General features: G+C 55.2%; 1 protein-coding gene across 5 annotated transcripts in view; it reads right to left on the reverse strand.

Moving 5' to 3' along the window:
- The window catches only part of ZC3H18 (zinc finger CCCH-type containing 18), a 60,584-nt gene extending 46,151 nt beyond the window's left edge, over window positions 1–14,433 (reverse strand). The window contains exons 1-3 of one of the 5 annotated variants that reach the window (XM_082711448.1): window positions 14,240–14,433; window positions 12,570–12,665; window positions 6,637–7,235 (exon numbers count right to left, since the gene is read on the reverse strand). In XM_082711448.1, the coding sequence (XP_082567574.1) occupies window positions 6,637–7,221 (585 nt within the window). In that variant the 5' untranslated portion in view covers window positions 7,222–7,235; window positions 12,570–12,665; window positions 14,240–14,433. Of the gene's footprint in view, window positions 1–6,636; window positions 7,236–12,569; window positions 12,666–13,283; window positions 13,303–14,239 lie in introns of those variants that run through there. The other 4 variants (XM_082711451.1, XM_082711447.1, XM_082711450.1 and 1 more) reach the window with 4 other exon arrangements.
- Window positions 14,434–14,734: the final 301 nt, after the last annotated feature.

Genomic DNA, 14,734 nt, shown 5'->3' on the forward strand with positions numbered 1-14,734 from the left:
ATCCATCGTCCCTTACCCGAAACCCTCGGGGGCAGACAGGCTTCGGCAGTTCAGAAACATTCTGGCTTTACAAAGGCGGCAAAAGCAGTGCTTTGAAACAGCTCCCCGTAAAGGACACAGACTGTCTTCTGTGCGGAGACATGTGACCAGCCCCAGGAGCGGTAAATATAGGACACACAGCCTGGTGTCCACTGGGGCCAGATCTGCCACCAGAAGAACTAGGAAACCCTTCTGTCCTCAGAGCTCTGGGACTCCCACCGCTTGGGGTGGGCGCTGTGGCCGGTGCGCCCGCGCGAGCCCATGCTGGCCGGGCTGAAGGACACGGAGGCGGCAGTCCTTTGGGCGGTGGGCCTGCACTCCCTCTTTGCTCAAAGACAGCACCGGCGGCTGCCTCCGGGGCTTCAGCAAGGCTGTAAGCATGTGCGTGAGGTGACATGGAGAGGAGCAGACATGACCCACGGGCACCACCTGGAAGGAGCCAGGCCCGTGCGGAGGGGAGACCCCAAGCCACCAGAGGGAGTGTGTTAAAGGGACACCTTCCGTAGAGGCTGTCAGGTATCTAGACACAGAAGGAACAGGCGGATCTGAACAGGAGAAAATACAAAATACCACTTGCAAAGAAAATGTTTAAAGTAGTTTTCACATGGGTGGGCCAAGAGCAATCACCTTTGAGCCAGGGGTGGGCTGTCCAGTCAGGACTGCTGTCCTGCTGTCCCTGACAGGCCAGCCCACCAGTGTGAGAGTCAGCGAAGAACGCAGGTTTGGAACATAACACGCAGCCCACCGTTCCCCAAAGGGATAGTGCCAAGTTCTACTGACCAAATGACGACAAAGAAAACCAAAGCCGACCCACGAACAAAGGGAAGGACACACACACCAGACAGGGGGCCTGAGTTGGAAAAGGCAAAATCAAGACCCACAGATACGCATCTGAGGGCCTCCTCCCACCCGGGCAGGAGGAAGAGCTCCGGCAAGGCAGCGGGTGCAGCCAAGGACGGGCCTCCGCGCGGCAGAGCGGGGCCAGCGGGCTCCCTCCGCTCTTCTGCGAGACGCAGACGCAGACACAAAGTCACAGGTGAGTCTGTGATCAGTGTGGCTTCCCTGGGGCTCGGATGGCAGGGACCCTCGGCGCCCACCCCACAAACAAGCCAACGCCGTGTGTAAACCCTCCCGGCCCAGCCACGGCACTTCCAGAAAGTATCTGTGTCGGGAGGCTGTGCCGGCGGCACACCGGACATATATAAGGGTCATTCGAGATCTTACTCACGAGTCGTGTGGTTTAGAAAAAAGAAATTTATGGGTTTATGCACAAATTGATGTCACCATTGGGAGAAATACTAAGAGGGTAGCTGGGGCGGGTGGGCGTGACCCGGCCACACGTCAGGTCACCTATGCTAGTGACCCAAAATCTAAAAGGGAGAAAAAAGGCACGGAGATGTGTCATGACAGAGGAGAAAAGCACTCGGCTGTCTGGCAATTCAGGGCCAGGAGGCTGCAGGGAGGTGGGCGTGTGCTCTGGACAGCCAGCCTGCGGGGCACGGGAACTCGCAGCGACATCGGGGAATGCATACTTCTGAGGTGTGCGCCCAACTGCCCGATCCCTCTCATGAAGCAGCCAGGCCCGAGAGGGCTTGAAAGTGACCAGCGGAAAGTCCTTTGGGACGTTCGCCTTCCGTGAGGCCAGAGGCCACTTCGCAAGGACTCCGTAAAAGGGAGAAAGCGAAAGGACGGACAAGACCAGGCTACTTCCAGAAGGACGCGCACACCTCTGGCTCCCTCTCCGTCAGGGTCACGGGCCTGGGACGAGGAGGAGGACACGGCGCCAGAACACTAACGGGGCACCTCGGGAAGGAGGGATCCGGGGATGGAATGTCTGCCTGGTGGGGACACGGGGCAACACTGCAGCAGGGATCAGCCAGGGAGCGATGAAGGGCCGGGCCGGGGCCGGGGCCCAGGAGCAGGCCCCATACAAACTGACGGGACATGCACCCCGGGCCCCAGCAGCTGAGGGCCGGCACTGGTCACCCGCACCCAGGACTTGGGCTGCCCTAAATGCGGGAACAGCTCTCCAGGATAAGCCTCCCTTCTGCCCACGGCCACTACGTACTTCAACAGCACTCAACATTAATGTCCCCCAAAGTAACAGGGGCTCGCCATCTGCTCAGCACGCAGCTTCTGGCTGCCTACAGTGGGAGGCTGGGGAGACCGACGTGAGCTGCCCAGATAGGTTCTGGTCTTCGGGAACTTGCATTTTTGGAGGTGGGGTGGGGGGGAGCAACAGGAACAAACACACCAGTGGCCTGAGTGTGTGGAAGTAAACAGAGTCCTCAGCCAGGGGTGACAGAGCCCAGGGAGGAGGCAGAGCCCCCATAAAGGAAGCAACAGGCCCCCCCACACAAGAGGGTGTGGCGGAGGGCGGAGCCAGCCGCCGGCGAATGCTAGGATCTGAGGGACAAGAAAGCCAAGCTAGATTTTTATTCCACATGCTTCCTCCAGGGAAACGGGCCAATCTCTAGGCAATGGGCACTTTCCAGGGCTGGTTTGGTTCAACCCAAGGTCCCACCACTACACCCAAGTGGGGGCAAGCCCGCTGGCGCGGGGCAGCAAGGTGCTCCAGGACCTGCAGGGAGACACCTGACCCCACAGAACCATGGAAAGGCAGGAAAGGAGCTGAATTTCTCCCAAGACTTATTCCACAGCTGACGCGAGAACTCGCACCTGATCGTCTCTGGATGGCAAACAGGCCGCCAGGACCCACAGCGCCCTGGTCACCAGGACGCCTCGTTTCCTTAGGACCGAAGCAAGCCACGGCTTTTCTCTCCGTGACTCCGAAAAAACCACATTCACACGCAATCTCAACCAATAAGTTCATCTTTTACCTAAAATTTCACCCAAACTGACGAACTTGAGTCTCACAGCATCTCTTTCCTCGGTAACCCTGTGGCAGAGGCACATTGTCCAAAACCGGAAGGGAAGCGCAGCTTGAAACCCTAGGGGCGCCTGCCTGATCACGTCCTGACCATACCCTTTAAATGAAGCTCCAAATGAAAACGATTAACTCAGCTGTGAGAAGATAAAAGATCTGAGATCCTCAGCTTACAACCATAGAACCCACCCCCGTTCTGTTCTTGTGAACCAAAGTCAGATAGGCAGGGTTTAAACCCCACACACTTACCAGGCACAGCCACTGGCCACCACAGTTCGAAATGGACGGAGCCCCGCTGCACCAGCAGCTGGCTAGGAAGTGCGGTGCTTACCGTGAACCAAAGGCTAAGTACTTCCGTAGCAGCAACCTTCTCCCTCCCCTAAACCAGAACATTTCTTTTTCTTTTTCTTTTTTTTTAAAGATTGTATTTATTTGACAGACAGAAAGAAAGCACAAGTAGGCAGAGTAGCAAGCAGCAGGAGAGGAAGAAGCAGGTTCTCCACTGAGCAGGGAGACCCACATGGGGCTTAATCCCAGGACCCTGGGATCCTGACCCGAGCCAAAGGCAGAAGCTTCACCGACTGAGCCCCTCAGACGCCCCTAAACCAAAACATTCCGGAGACCTATTCCACGCACCTTTCACTGCCATGACTCCTGGAGAGGCAGCATCCCCTTCCCTGGGGTGCTTAAAAAAACCCTGATTATTTCAATGTGCTCTGTCCCTCTCTCAGCTCCTCTGAATAAAAACATTACTCAGGAGGACTTCAGGCTCCACGCCCAAACTCAACTTATTTTTTTTTTTTTAATATTTTATTTATTTATTTGACAGACAGAGATCATAAGTAGGCAGAGAGGCCGGCAAGGGGTGGCGGGGACGAGTCTCCCCACTGAGCAGAGAGCCCGATGTGGGACTCAATCCCAGGACCCTGGGATCATGACCTGAGCCAAAGGCAGAGGCTTTAACCCACTGAGCCACCCAGGTACCCCCCCAAACTCAACTTTTAAAGGTCATGATTACAGGGGCACCTGGATGGCTCGGTAGTTGGGCGTCTGCCTTCGGCTTGGGCTGTGAACCCAAAGTCTTGGGATCGAGCCCCAAATGGGGCTCCCTGCTCGGCGGGAAGCCTGCTTCTCTCTCTCCTGCTTCCCTTGCTTGTGTTCCCTCTCTGGCTGTCTTCCCTCTCTCAAATAAATAAATAAAATCTGAAAAATAATAAATAAAGATAATGATTACAGAAGGAGCATCTGGGCGGCACAGTCAGTTGAGTGTTCAACTCTTGGTTTCAGCCTGGGTAGTAAGATCAAGCCCCTTGTCGGCTCCTCGCTCGGTGGGGAGTCTACTTAGGACTGTCTCTCCCTCTCCCTCTGGCCCTCCCCTACCACAAGCGTACGTGTGTGCACGTACCCTCAAATACATGAATATATCTTTAAAAAATCATGATGACTAAAGAGGTAAGGATATGCAACGGGGAAAAGTCTCTTCAACAAATGGTGTTGGGAAAACTGGACAGTAACACGCAAAAGAATGACACCGGGCCACTTCCTTATACAATGTATAAGAAACAAACTCAAAATGGACTGAAGACCTAAATGTCAGACCTGAGCCCATAAAAATCCTACAGGAGAGCACAGGTGGTGATTTCTCCAACATTGGCTACAGCAACGTTTTTCTCGATATGTCTGTATAGCGGCAAGGGAGACAGAAGCAAGAATGAACCACTGGGACTTTACAAGATAACGAACCTTCGCACAGCAAAGGGAACAGCCGACAAAACTAAAAGGCAACCTGTGGAATGCGAGAAGACACCTGCCAATGATATACCCAATAAAGGATTAGTATCTAAAGTAAAGAACTTACGAAACTCAACAGCAAAAACCCAAATAACCCAGTTAAAAAGTGGGCAGAAGACATGAACAGACAGTTCACCGAAGACGAAACCCAGATGGCCAACAGACACATGAAAAGATGCTCCCCATCACTCATCATCAGGGAAATGCAAATCAGATCCAGAATGAGACGCCACCTCACACCTGTCAGAATGGCTACAGTGAGCAAGTCAGGAAGCGACAGATGCCGGCGAGGACGCAGAGCAAGGGGAGCCCTCGTGCACCGTTGGCGGGAATGCAGGCAGCTGCGGCCGCTCTGGCAAACAGCATGGCGGTTCCCCAAAAGGTTAAAACCACCACCCTACGACCCAGAAATCGCACTACCGGGCATTAACCCCCAAAATACAAAACACTTATTCAAAGGGATGCATTGACCTCTATGTTTACAGCAGCATTATTTCCCAGAGCCAAGATACAGAAAAGAGCCCACATGTACACCCATACACGAACGGATAAAGAAGATGTGGTGTAGACACACGAGGGAAGTCTACTCACCCGTAAAAAAGAGGGAAATCCTGCTATTTGCGACAACATGGAGGGAGCTAGAGAGTGTAATGCCAAGTGAAAGAAACCAGAAATAGACAAATACCGTATGATCTCACTCGTACGTGGAATTTAGGGAACAAATGAGCAAAGGGAGAAAGAGAGACAAACCCAGAAACAGACTGGTGACGTCAGAGGACACACTGCTGGCCCCCAGAGGGGAGGGGGTGCGGGACGGGTGAAGAGGTGGCAGGAAGACAGGGTGCACTTGTCTTTGGGGGCACTGGGTGATGCGTGGAAGGGCTGCATCGTTACGGCGTGCACCCGAAACTCGTGCTACACTGTATGTTCACTGTCCCAGAACTAATGAAAGAAAAACAGACCACGATTAAAGTCCTCCGATCAGATGATGCATCATAAAACCCGACCTATCTGCGTCTGAGAGGGTATGTTAGTGTTAGCGTCTCTGTAACCTGAACTGCAGAGTATTTAAGTCAATTAGAACCAAGTGAGATGGCCTGATCAAAGGCTGAGGTGTTTGGAGACAGCCCCCTATGATGCGCTCCTAAGGATCTTTCCGGGGACACCTCCAGAGATGCTTGGCCCAGCCGGCACCCTTGTTGGAGGACGGGCTGGGGACAGAGATAGCCCGGAAGAACAGACAGGACTCAAAGGAAGCTCTGAGGGGCGCCTGGGGGGCTCAGTGGGTTAAAGCCTCTGCCTTTGGCTCGGGTCATGATCTCAGGGTCCTGGGATCAAGCCCCACATCGGGCTCTCTGCTCAGCGGGGCGCCTGCTTCCTCCTCTCGGCCTGCATTTCCACCTACTTGTGATCTCTGTCTGTCAAACAAATAAATTAAAAAAAAAAAAAAAAAGGAAGCTCTGAGCTCGTCGTTCGGAGCGCAGCAGTCTCAAGGAACTAACAGAACTGAAAATCCACGATGGTTTTAGTTGAACGTGACCTCGAATATCATCTAAAGATCGCAAAAATAAAAGGAGAAACGATCTCCGCTTACCACACAAACCTGGAGCGCAAGAGAAATCCGGGTTAGGCGCCTGCACACCAGTTGCCAGCAGCAGCGAAGGGGACGGTGCGCGGAACGGCCAGCGGCCAAGCGGCAGACTCAAGTTCTCGGACTCTAGCCTACTCCCTGTCCCGCCTGGTTTCGGACACTCCCTCATCACCACAGGGACTGCTCTCAGAGCAGTCCTGACGTCCCAGCCCTCAGGTCTCCTGCCCCCGACCCCCTGCCCCACGCCCGCCCCCGCCAGCCCGGACACCCACGCCAGCCCCCGCCAGCCCGGGCACCCACGCCAGCCCCCGCCAGCCCGGGCACTCACGTCAAGCTCCCCATCGTCGAGCTCCCCGTCATCATCCTCCTTGTTCTTCTCCTTGGCGGTCTCCAGGGGCTCCTTGTCTTCCACACTGGGAACGCCTGTCGCCCCCTCGTCCCCAGGAGCTCCTTCCCCCTTGTCCTCGTCATCCTCGGCACCGGCCTTCTCGGCCTCGTCCTCCTGCCCAGCGGGGGCCGGCTCCTCGGGGACCTCCTCATCGTAGTCTAACTCATGCTCGTCCAGGTCCCTGGTGACCGACGAGGCCTCGTCCCTCAGGTCGCTTGTGCGCTCTTCCTCCCCTCCGTCCCCCTCCTCCCCAGGAGGGGGGCTCGTGGGGTCCCTGCTCAGATCCCGGGCCTCGGACTCCCGGTCCTGGTCCTCCTCTTCAGAGCGACTCTCCTCTTCCTCCTGGCTCAGTCCCGGGCCGGCGGTGTCCTCGTCCTCCAAATCAGAAGCCCTCCCCCCAGCTCCGTCCAAATCCGGGTCGGACCCGCTCTCCCTCAGAATGTCATCGTCCGAGAGCCCCTGCTGCTCCTCTTCTTCGTCCTCTGGAGAGCGAGGGTCCCGTTCAGGGCTCTCGGCCACATCCATCGGTACCCACAGTTCTGCGAAAGAAAGAGAACACAGACACACAGCAGTCAGCGACACAGAAGGTCAATCTCGGCCTGGTTTTCTCGGCCCCGTGCTCATCCCCGACCTGCAGGGGGTACCAGGACCTGCACCTCTCTTGGTCCCACACCGCCCCTCCAAAGCCCAGACTGCACTCCACAGACCGCTGCTGCCGGCGGTCCCACCAGGGAGGCCATGGGCTGGCCCCGCACACGTGCATCCACAAGGCTGCACGCGGTCCCTAAGCTGTGTGTGTGTCACAGCTCGGCGATCTGGCTGGGAGCTGGAGCGCTCCTCGCCACAAGCACACCGGGCAGGTGGACAGAGAGCGAGCAATGAGACAGGCAGGCATCACAAGGGAAAGCTTTTTGGATCCTTCAATTACTTTTAAAATTCAAGAAAAGATGCATTGTGGAATGAGGCAACAAAACTAAAGGCACGCTGCTATCTTTCTAGAGCCACGCTCAAGGGTCTGGAGCAGAAACCCTGGCTGGCCTTGTCCCCAGGTCACGGGCTAGCTCCTGTTCCTGAATGCACCTCTCCAAGTATGGCCCCAACTGCCCCATCAGAATCTTCAAACACACAGACCTTGGGCCTTCTCACAGATCTGTATGCTGGGGCCACCAACAGATGCTCAGAAAGTAGCATCCGTTCGTGCATGCTGAGATGACCTCACGGAAAAGTGGAGAACCGTCATTCTAACAGAGCTAGGCCACGGAAAAGAACCCTGGCTGAAAATTGTATGTATCTGAGTAGTTTCATATGTTAGAAGAATGTCATTTCAAAAGACCTTTTTCTTCAATTTTTACTAACCCAGACTTCATGATAAAGCAGACACGTTCCGTTTCCCCACCTCCATGCCCAGTGACAGGACATCGTTCCGTCGTTTAAACGTAACGTGCAGAGAGTGGGACAGGAGCCCCCAGTCAGCATTTACCAGTGCGGCCTGGAGCTAGTCACTGCGGAACTAGTTGGAAATAACGGAACCAGTGAGGGGCTCAGTGTTTACTTGGTTCTTCGAAATTTTAATTTAAAATAATGCATGTTGCACATATGCAGCTTGGTACTTCAGCAAGATCTGGAAACACACCATATAATTACGTACTTTAAATATAAAGAATTATTTTGCGCATTCATGTAACTAAAAACTAAATATATATCTTTCAAGTTTATACTTTTGAAAGGAGAAACTGTGTTTAAAGATGCACATACCAAGAGATAATATCTTAACCTTCGGTTAAAAACACTTTTCTTTGCAGTTAATGGAAATTATTACAATTGAGTACACATTAAGACAGACCACTTAAAATTCACTTTATAAATCAACTAAATGGTTAATAATAAAAATTTACGAACCAATCCATTCACAGCCACAGTTTTAAGAATGACTCACTTTTCAGTCTTCCTAAGAGCACTATTCAGAGGCAGGACCACTGGGGAGGATTGTTAAAAAGTCAGGCCTCAAGGGGCGCCGGAGTGGCTCAGGCAGCGAAGCTTCTGGCTCTAGGTTCCGGCTCAGGTCGTGACCTGAGAGTGGTGAGGATGAGCCTGGCATGGGGCTCGGGCTCTGCACTCAGTGAGAATCTGCCTGAGATTCTCCCTCTCCATCTGCCCCCTCCACGCCCCTCCCCAGGGCTCACTCTCTCTCCCTCTCAAAAAAAGTCAGTCTTCCAACGATGGACTCTGCTGAACATCAAGAAGCGCCCGACCTCCCAGGAGGCAGAGCCTGTCCCTGTGCACAGCACACCTACTGGCCACAGTAACGAGGAGCAAGGTGCCCGAAAGCCAAGGGCTTTCCGTTCTCAGCTGTCGCACAGGGCCTGAAGGGAGGGAGTCACGGCGGCCACTCAGGGCTCCTTCCCCTTTACTAAGGAGTAAGATTTTCCTTTGTGTATGAGTCCTATGCCCGTCTTTGCATAGTCTGATCACACCATATAGAAACCTTCCTCGTGGGAGGGCAGTGACTTCCGTCTCCCCAGCTGCTGAATCTAGACATACACCCTGTGGGCAGCCAGTCACTTGGAGCTGGTCCCTGAGCCTCAGACCTCCTACTCGAACCCCGACAAATTCTTTTTGCTTAAGCGGGGAGAGGCAGAGAGAGAGGGAAAGAGAGAATCTTAACCCAATGCGGGGCTTGAACTCACGACCCTGAGATCATGACCTGAGCTGAAACCAACAGCTGCATGCTCAATGGACTGAGCCCTCCAGGCGACACCCAGCAAATTCTGATTCCCACCTTTTTTAGTCCAACGGCAACCCTGAAAACAAAATAACTTCTTACTTAAATCAATCAAATGTTATCTCAAATTACACGTCCTCTAAAACTAGTTTAAAAATCTGCAACGGACAAGTCTGCTCCTGACCTCCCGACACCCAACCCTGCTCAGGGCCACAAGCTCCTCCAGCCTGCGAACAGCCCTTTGCTGGGGCTTGGATGCAGATGGGTTTGCACTTCGGTTTCAGGGTTATGTTTAGATCCAAACTGCTTTTTATATTCTGTGAAATTGAAATCAAATCCTCGAGTAAGAAATGGAAGAAACAGAGCACCTAACTTCAAATACCTGAACCAGTGCAAAAAGTGGGCCAGGCCAGCGGGCAGTTTACCCCTTGGTGTGCTGCAGGGTGATGGGGTATGCAGACGGCGCAACAGACGGGCTCTGCGTTAGAACTGAACCCCAGCCCCTCTGCTTCCCAGCTTCGGGATCCCGGGCCAACTATGTACACTTGCCACACCTCAGTCTGTCTCTTCCCCTGAAACACGGGTACAACAGTATCTACTTTACAAGGCTGTTGCAACAATTACACGAGATAAGCCTGATAACAAGCCTGGCAAGGGTTCCACATATCTGAATTCAAACTGAATTAGAGAGACCAGTAAAGGTAATCCTCACCTCCTAAGAACCAGACCCCTATCGCTCCTGACAGACGCATTTCCAGTCTCTGGGCACACCTGAGTAATTCACTCGCGGTCTCACTCGACAAACAGCCCTCTACTCCACGCGAGACTCTACCATTGCAAGGATGTCTGCGGTGAAGCTGGCAGCCACCACCATCTGCTAAGAGACGACCCGTGTCAGGTACCTGAACAGTCCCTCACGCCAGCCTTCCAAATAAGCCATGTTCCCTGTCACGGGGAGAGCCCAGGCCACACAGCCACTGAGCGGGTATCCTGGGACTGCAAATCAGAGCTGCCTCTAGGGTGTGCAGTTGGGTACAGAGCCTTGCGCCGCGTGTGAAACGAGCCGGTGCTCCCTGCTGGGGACCAGCCCCGCTGTCTGCTGTTGTTTCTACAGGAACATGGAACCCAAGTTCAAACTGATCTTACAAACTCCTTTTTGGGAACAGAACCCATTACTGGGGACTTCTACTGAACCAGTAGATTCCACCCGTTTTTCTTTTTTCCCTTTTAACATCTCATGTTGATCCGTCTACAGTTCTCTCAGGCCCTCCAGAAACAAGAACGTTCTCATCCACATGGAACAGGGAACGCATCATTTACACAGTTTATTCGTTAAGATAGCTACGAACATATGGAGGGCCGACTTGTGACACCAGCCATTTATTTTCACCTTGTCTGAAGTTTGGCTCTTGGGCATGTAAACTAAACACGAATCCAAGAAAAGAAACCTCAGAGGGGCACACTTTTACACGGGCGCCCCGGGAAATGCCGACTGGAATCACAATCTTGAGAGGCCGGTGTGCTGTGGCAGGGCAAGTAATTTCAAGAAGTACTGAGTACACGCCCCCACAGTTTAAATCTTGGGTATCACTTCAACTGCCAAGGACACAAAGGCCCTGAACTTCCTGACTCTCAAAGGCAGTTTCCAGTGCTGACCAGAAGGGGGCAGGGCAAAGGGTCCCGGGCGCACCTGCTACTCCGAGGGCAGCCAGCCGAGGGTGGCGGTGCTTAGCCTTAGCAGGGCAGGGGCTGTTTTGAGAATCTGATGAAGGGGACGGGAAGGCTTCTCTCCCTAGAAAAAACGGAATGTATGCAACTTATCTCCCACTTTCAGGAGAAAATCCCCTGAGGTTTATTCACTCCTCCCAAATTGAGAATCTTGCCCTAAGTATACTATACGTTGCTCTAGGGCATATCCAGACTGACCAGGCTACGCACAACTGTCTGTCTGCAAAGTCTGCTGGCAGATCCCTCCCCTCCATAAAGTACCTGAGTACAAGGCTTCAGACTCACCTCTGCGTTTCCCAAGTTCAGTGAACAGCTAGCCCTTAGGGGCAGTGCTCCATGTAAACTATTGTGTAAATTGGGTCACACCTGAGACTGTAAAGGGGTCACTATTAACAATTACAACAGGTGGCTCAGTGGGTTAAGCCTCTGCCTTCAGCTCAGGTCATGATCCCAGGGTCCTGGCATCGAGCTCCCTGCTCAGAGTGGCGATGGCTTCTCCCTCCGCCTGCCACTCCCCCTGCTTGTACTCCCTCCCTCTCCCTGACGAATAAGAAAAATCTTAAAAAGACAAAAAACAATTACAACAGGCATGAAGAGGGGCTTCCCTAGGCACAATGGGAAACACAGTCACCCTTAGGAGCTCTGACAACTTCCTGAAGAGCCCCGTCTCTCCTCTACCGATGGAACCCCTGCGATTTGACAGTACGAGGCCACACGCAGGCGAGCACCCTGGAGAGAAAAATGTGCCCGAGAATCTACCTATTAGAAACAACCTGAGTCACAGCTCGCAGCACAAAAGAGAAGTGTCACTGGGGGTCAGAAGATGGTTTGTGTTTCAGGCCCGGGGCTGGACTGGTTCGCGGTTTCTCTGGACATCTACATCCTGTTTTGAGATGAATCCAGCCTGGCAGCCACCTGAGCACACACGTGAGGTCCGGTGCTAGGGAGAACACGCAGCCCATTGCGTGCAGACGATGACACGGAGGGTCCTCTCGTCCCATCTGCACCAACTCCCAGTTCATGGTTTTCACTCAGTTGTTCTTCTCACGTGATCACCTTGTAACTGAAGATTCTCGGCGAACTTTAGAACTACCTCTTCGGTTCTCTGACCCACAAGATGGAGAACTTGCCCAGAGAATTCAACGACAAGTGTCCATCCCTGTGTTCCCACTGCTGCATTCAGCAGACGACGTTGGACAAATGCTTGTTGAGTGAGTAGCAAAATCTTGTTACTTGATAAACTACCTGTTGCATCCCAGGAAGAAACTGGAAGTGAGTGCCCCGTTTTTAGAAGACCACCCCAGAACTCGACACGCAGTGGGCACTGCCTCATGTCCCAGCAGCCGCTCTGCAAGGCTGCACACGGACTCCACTGACAATACTGAAGTGCAGACCATTTTGGGAACTTCTCTGCTTGACTGACCTTTCGAATCTGCAATGTTCTTTCCTGGTGCTCTGGGAGAAGCAGGTATCCCTCCTGTCAAGGCAGGTCACTTTGAGAAATCACAGGAAACCATACCTGGTGTGGTAGTACATGAGGTAAGCTACCGAGCCAGGTAAGACGATCGCTGCTTAAACATGGGGTACGGCTATTAACGAGACCAATTTTATTACACGGCTTTTGTATTTATTGCCAATACACAAGTTAGAAGGTAGTTTAGGCAAAGGAGCACCCATGAAATATAAGCACAACCTTTTAGGACAACAACTTTTAACAGAGCAATCCCCATTTGAATGTTTAAGTTCTGGTACCTCTGGTTATAAATTCTGATTCATGGGGTGCCTGGGTGGCTCAGTGGGCTAAAGTCTCTGCCTTCGGCTCAGGCCATGATCTCAGGGTCCTGGGATCGAGCCCCACGTCGGGCTCTCTGCTCGGCAGGAAGCCTGCTTCCTCCTCTCTCTCTGCCTGCCTCTCTGCCTACTTGTGATCTCTGTCAAATAAATAGATTTTTTAAAAATTCCGATTCATGACCACGGATTACAGCATCTAAAGGACGTCAAAGAAGATGACAGACTCCACCCCAAACTGACTAAACTTGACTCCAAACTCCCCAGGAAAGCAGCACTCACCTTGAGACGACAGGTAGCTGTGAAAAAGTGAAAACCCTTCTTCCACACGAGCAAGCTCACGGCTTACCTGCTGGCTCGCTGGAATGATCCCACAAAGCTTTCTTACAACATCCGGGCGTTCCCCACCCAAAACCAGAGAGGAGCTCCAGCCTTTGGCACACTCGCGTGCTCGGACTGTGAAAGACTCCACTCCACGAGCACAGGAGGGAGGGGCGTCTCAACGAAGAGATGGTGAGACTCTGCTGGCCCCCAGGCAGCACGGCAGGGACCAGGCACCCTCTTCTTCCAGATCCCCCGGGCGGATGGAGCACCGACCTACTCCGGCAGAAGAGCCTGCGGGCCGGAGCTCTCCGAGGACGCCCGACCACTCTACGCGGCAAACGCGCTGTCCTAAAGTGCTCGAGGAAGCTCAGGCGGAGTCCTGGGCTCCCCCGGCACGACGGCTACAGTTCATCCAAAGGACGCGCATCCTTCGGGCTCCTCGCTGAAGGAGCAAGAAGTTCATGCCTAGCGCGGCGCGCGCGCTGGGGCTCGGCCAGCACCCCAACCTGTGCGCGCCGAAGCCGAGGGAGCAAGTTCCGGGAGGCTCCCGAGAGCTCAAAGTTCCCGGGGAGCCCATCCCCAGGCCGGGCCGGTCTCCTCCGGAGGGTGCCCCTGCGGGCCTCGCCCCCCGGCCCCCGCCGTGGGCGGCAAACATGTGCCACGCGAATGTCCCGGAAGAGAAATGACAGCTTCGGGAGAATGGAGTCCACCGCGGGCGCGGAGCGCCGGGCTCCAGGCAGGCTCCAGGGCCGCCCGGGCCGGCCAGCCGCGGACCGGACGCGGGATCCTGCCTGTTTCCGCGATCCCGGCCCACGACCCGAGAGCCGCGCTCGGCCGGGGACACAGCCCGGAGCGCTCCCCGGAGGCGGCGGCGCCGGGGCTCCCGGGCCTCGGCTCCGCGCCGCCGCCACGCTCCCCGCCCGGCCGCCTCGGCCTCCTCCCCGCCGGCCCGGCCTCCCCGCCGCCGCCGCCGCCACTTACTTCAGCGCGAGGGCGGGGAGGGGGCCACGGCTCCGCTGGCGTCGGGGCGGCGCGGGGAAGGCGTCCCTCGGCCCTTCCGCTCCTCACAGGCTCCTGCTTGAGGCGCGACGCGGGCGGAACAAACGGGCTCCACTACCCGCGGGGGCCGGCCATTGTGCGACGTCATCAGGCCGCGACAGTCGTCCTGCGGGCCGGCGGGCTTCCCTCGCTCGCCCCGCCCTCCGCCCGCTTCCTTCCGGCCTCCGCGCGGCCGCCTCCGCGCGGCCCCGCCCCCGCGGCGCGTGCCCGCCCGAGCCCGCCACGGCGCAGGCGCCGCGGAAGGCCCCGCCCCAGGGTGTGTCTTCGAGCCCGCGCGCCGCCGGCCGCCTGACCACGCCCGCGGAGGGGGGCGGGGGAAGGCGTGGAGGGGGAAGGGGGGCCGCGCCGCGCGCTCACGTGACGCCGCGCGCCGCCGGTTCCCGCGTGGGGCCCCGTGCAGCGGGCGGGAGCGGCCCC

This window comes from Mustela nivalis (assembly GCF_964662115.1).
Source record: "Mustela nivalis genome assembly, chromosome: 18".
NCBI classification, from domain to species: Eukaryota; Metazoa; Chordata; class Mammalia; order Carnivora; family Mustelidae; genus Mustela; species Mustela nivalis.